The sequence below is a fragment of the Pan troglodytes genome, chromosome 4, assembly GCF_028858775.2.
Source record: "Pan troglodytes isolate AG18354 chromosome 4, NHGRI_mPanTro3-v2.0_pri, whole genome shotgun sequence".
In the NCBI taxonomy this organism is placed as follows: Eukaryota; Metazoa; Chordata; class Mammalia; order Primates; family Hominidae; genus Pan; species Pan troglodytes.
In genome coordinates, this window is record NC_072402.2 from 60200419 (window position 1) to 60202770 (window position 2352).

Here is a 2352-nt window from a genome sequence, read left to right on the forward strand (position 1 = left end):
CATATTTATAAAACCACATTTTAATTAAAATACATTAAAAAGAAAAGCTTATCGAGTGAAGGGAATCACAACTCTTTTTGGCAAAATAAAAGATTTTCATAAAATGGATAGGAATTCCTTAAATGAGTATAGCTCTTTTGCCATCAGTGATTACAAATGCAGCTGGCATTGTTGGAATAATAAGAAACAATTCGGAGTCCTCTCTAATATCCAAATACAGCCTTCTGTATTTTCAATGTTTCAGTTGTAAGAATAGTATCAGTTTGAGCCACACAAACATATTTACAAATTTTCCTTTCTGAGTAAGAATAATAAAGACAACCTCAACATACCAGGAACTGTGTATATATTTTTAATCTTCATAAAAATCATAGCAAATCATTTCAAATGTGGGTAATACAAACATTCTCGTAGTACCAGTGGCTGAACCATCGTCTTCCCCGTGTCATCTGAACAGGAACCGATACGATGTCACTTAGTCCCAACTGGATCCTTTACTTCCACCACCAAAATTCCATCATGACAGAGGACTGCAGACAAATCTTTGATTTCCACGCCATCTGGTAGTTTGTACTGTCGGGTGAAGCTTCTTGAGATAAAACCGTGCTCATCCATTCTGGTTCCGTGTTGTGCTTTTATCAGCAGCCAGCCTTCGAAGGTCTGAATGATGATGTCTTCAGGGAGGAACTGGACCACGTCCAGCAGGATCTGAAAGTGGGATTTGCCTTCTCGGGGTGGCGTCTCTGCCGCTGAGTCCACTGGAGGAGACTGTGCTGCCCTGGTTTTCCTCAGGTCCACGATGGTTGGCCCAGGCAGTGCATATAAAGCATGATCCAGCCTGCAGTCTTCTAGACCTCGAGCTTCAAACTCTTCCTGGTAACGCACCGGAATCTCTATGAGGTGCCTCAAAATGATTTTTGCCATAGTGAAGGCAAAAACAGCCTTGAACAGCCTCCTTCTGCCAACCTTCCACTGTCTTCAGTCAGTGGCGAGCCCCTGCAGTTGCCTACTGACTGGATTACCAGTTGAAGCAGCTAGTGGTTTATAGCCGTGCCCAGACGCAATCACTTAATTAGGCCTGAATCATAGCACGGAATGCTCTCTTGTCTTTTCACACATGCTGACAATGAACGGCTATTTATAGGGCATGTTTCCCAGTTGCATTTAGCACGCAGCCTGCACAAGCTGCCCAGTCATGGATTGCCCTTACATTCTCAGTTATCCTTGGCAAATGTGTCTGCCTTGCTTACTTCAAGAGAAAAAGAGAGTGGGAATCGAAAATGGTATTTGAAAAATATCTGGGTGAGGCCAGGTGCGGTGGCTCATACCTGTAATCCCAGCACTTTGGGAGGCTGAGGCAGGTGGATCGCCTGAGGTCAGGAGTTCAAGCCCAGCCTGAACAGTGTGGTGAAACCCTGTCTGTACTAAAAACACAAAAATTAGCTGGGCATGGTGGTTTATGCCTGAAATCTTAGCTACTTGGGAGGTTGAGGTAGGAGAATCGCTTGAACCAGGAGGCAAAGGTTTCAGCAAGCCAAGACCACACCGTTGCACTCTAGCCTGGGCAATAGAGTGAGACTCCATCTCAACAAACAAACAAACAAACAAAAACCAAAAATATCTGGGTGGGTGCTTTCTCCCCGTGAACTTCAGTAATCTAAGGGAATAGGACTTCTTAGAACAGTCAGAGATGTTCACTCATAATATGAGCTGGGATCACATTTTCCCTCGTCTCCAGATACAAAGCTGGGGAGGGCAGAATCTAGCTGTAATTCAGAAAGAATTAATACACACATATTCAAATCTCAACCATTCAACAAACTGCCCTGTGTCCTATGCATTTCCTTTTATTTTATCTTTTAGTCGTTTGGGCTAAAAGACACATTATCTGGGTTTATTTACATCTGACTCATCAAAATTAGATCAGATGACTAAGCTAGAGAAGTGACAAATGTCAGATGGGGGCTGCAGGGGCATAGGATGGGGAATTTTAGTGATGAAAATAGAGCCACAAATAAGAGAAAAATGTCAAAGCTTTGAATGATTTGATATGAATGTCCAAAAATCTAAGGATTAATCTTGTCACAGCTCTGCTACTGAGTTGGCAAAAATAAATTAAATATAATTTCCCCACTATATCACCCTTTATACTAAACTTACCCTGAAAAAGAATGAGGCAACTCCTTATCCACAGCTATGGAAGAATCTCCAAGATATGTTAAATCAAAAAGAAAAGTCCAGGGCAATATATGATATGCTAGTATTTATACTTTTTTTTTTTTGAGACAGAGTCTTGCTCTGTCACCCAAGCTGGAGTGGGTGACAGCCTCGAAGTCCTGGAATCAAGAAATC

At 42.0% G+C, this 2352-nt stretch overlaps 1 protein-coding gene across 1 annotated transcript; it reads right to left on the minus strand.

Moving 5' to 3' along the window:
- Positions 1–336: 336 nt before the first annotated feature.
- On the minus strand, positions 337–1112 carry HSPB3 (heat shock protein family B (small) member 3). Its single transcript, XM_517764.8, has one exon. The coding sequence runs from the start codon at positions 922–924 to the stop codon at positions 472–474; it is 453 nt and encodes a 150-aa protein (XP_517764.2). The 5' UTR covers positions 925–1112; the 3' UTR covers positions 337–471.
- Positions 1113–2352: the final 1240 nt, after the last annotated feature.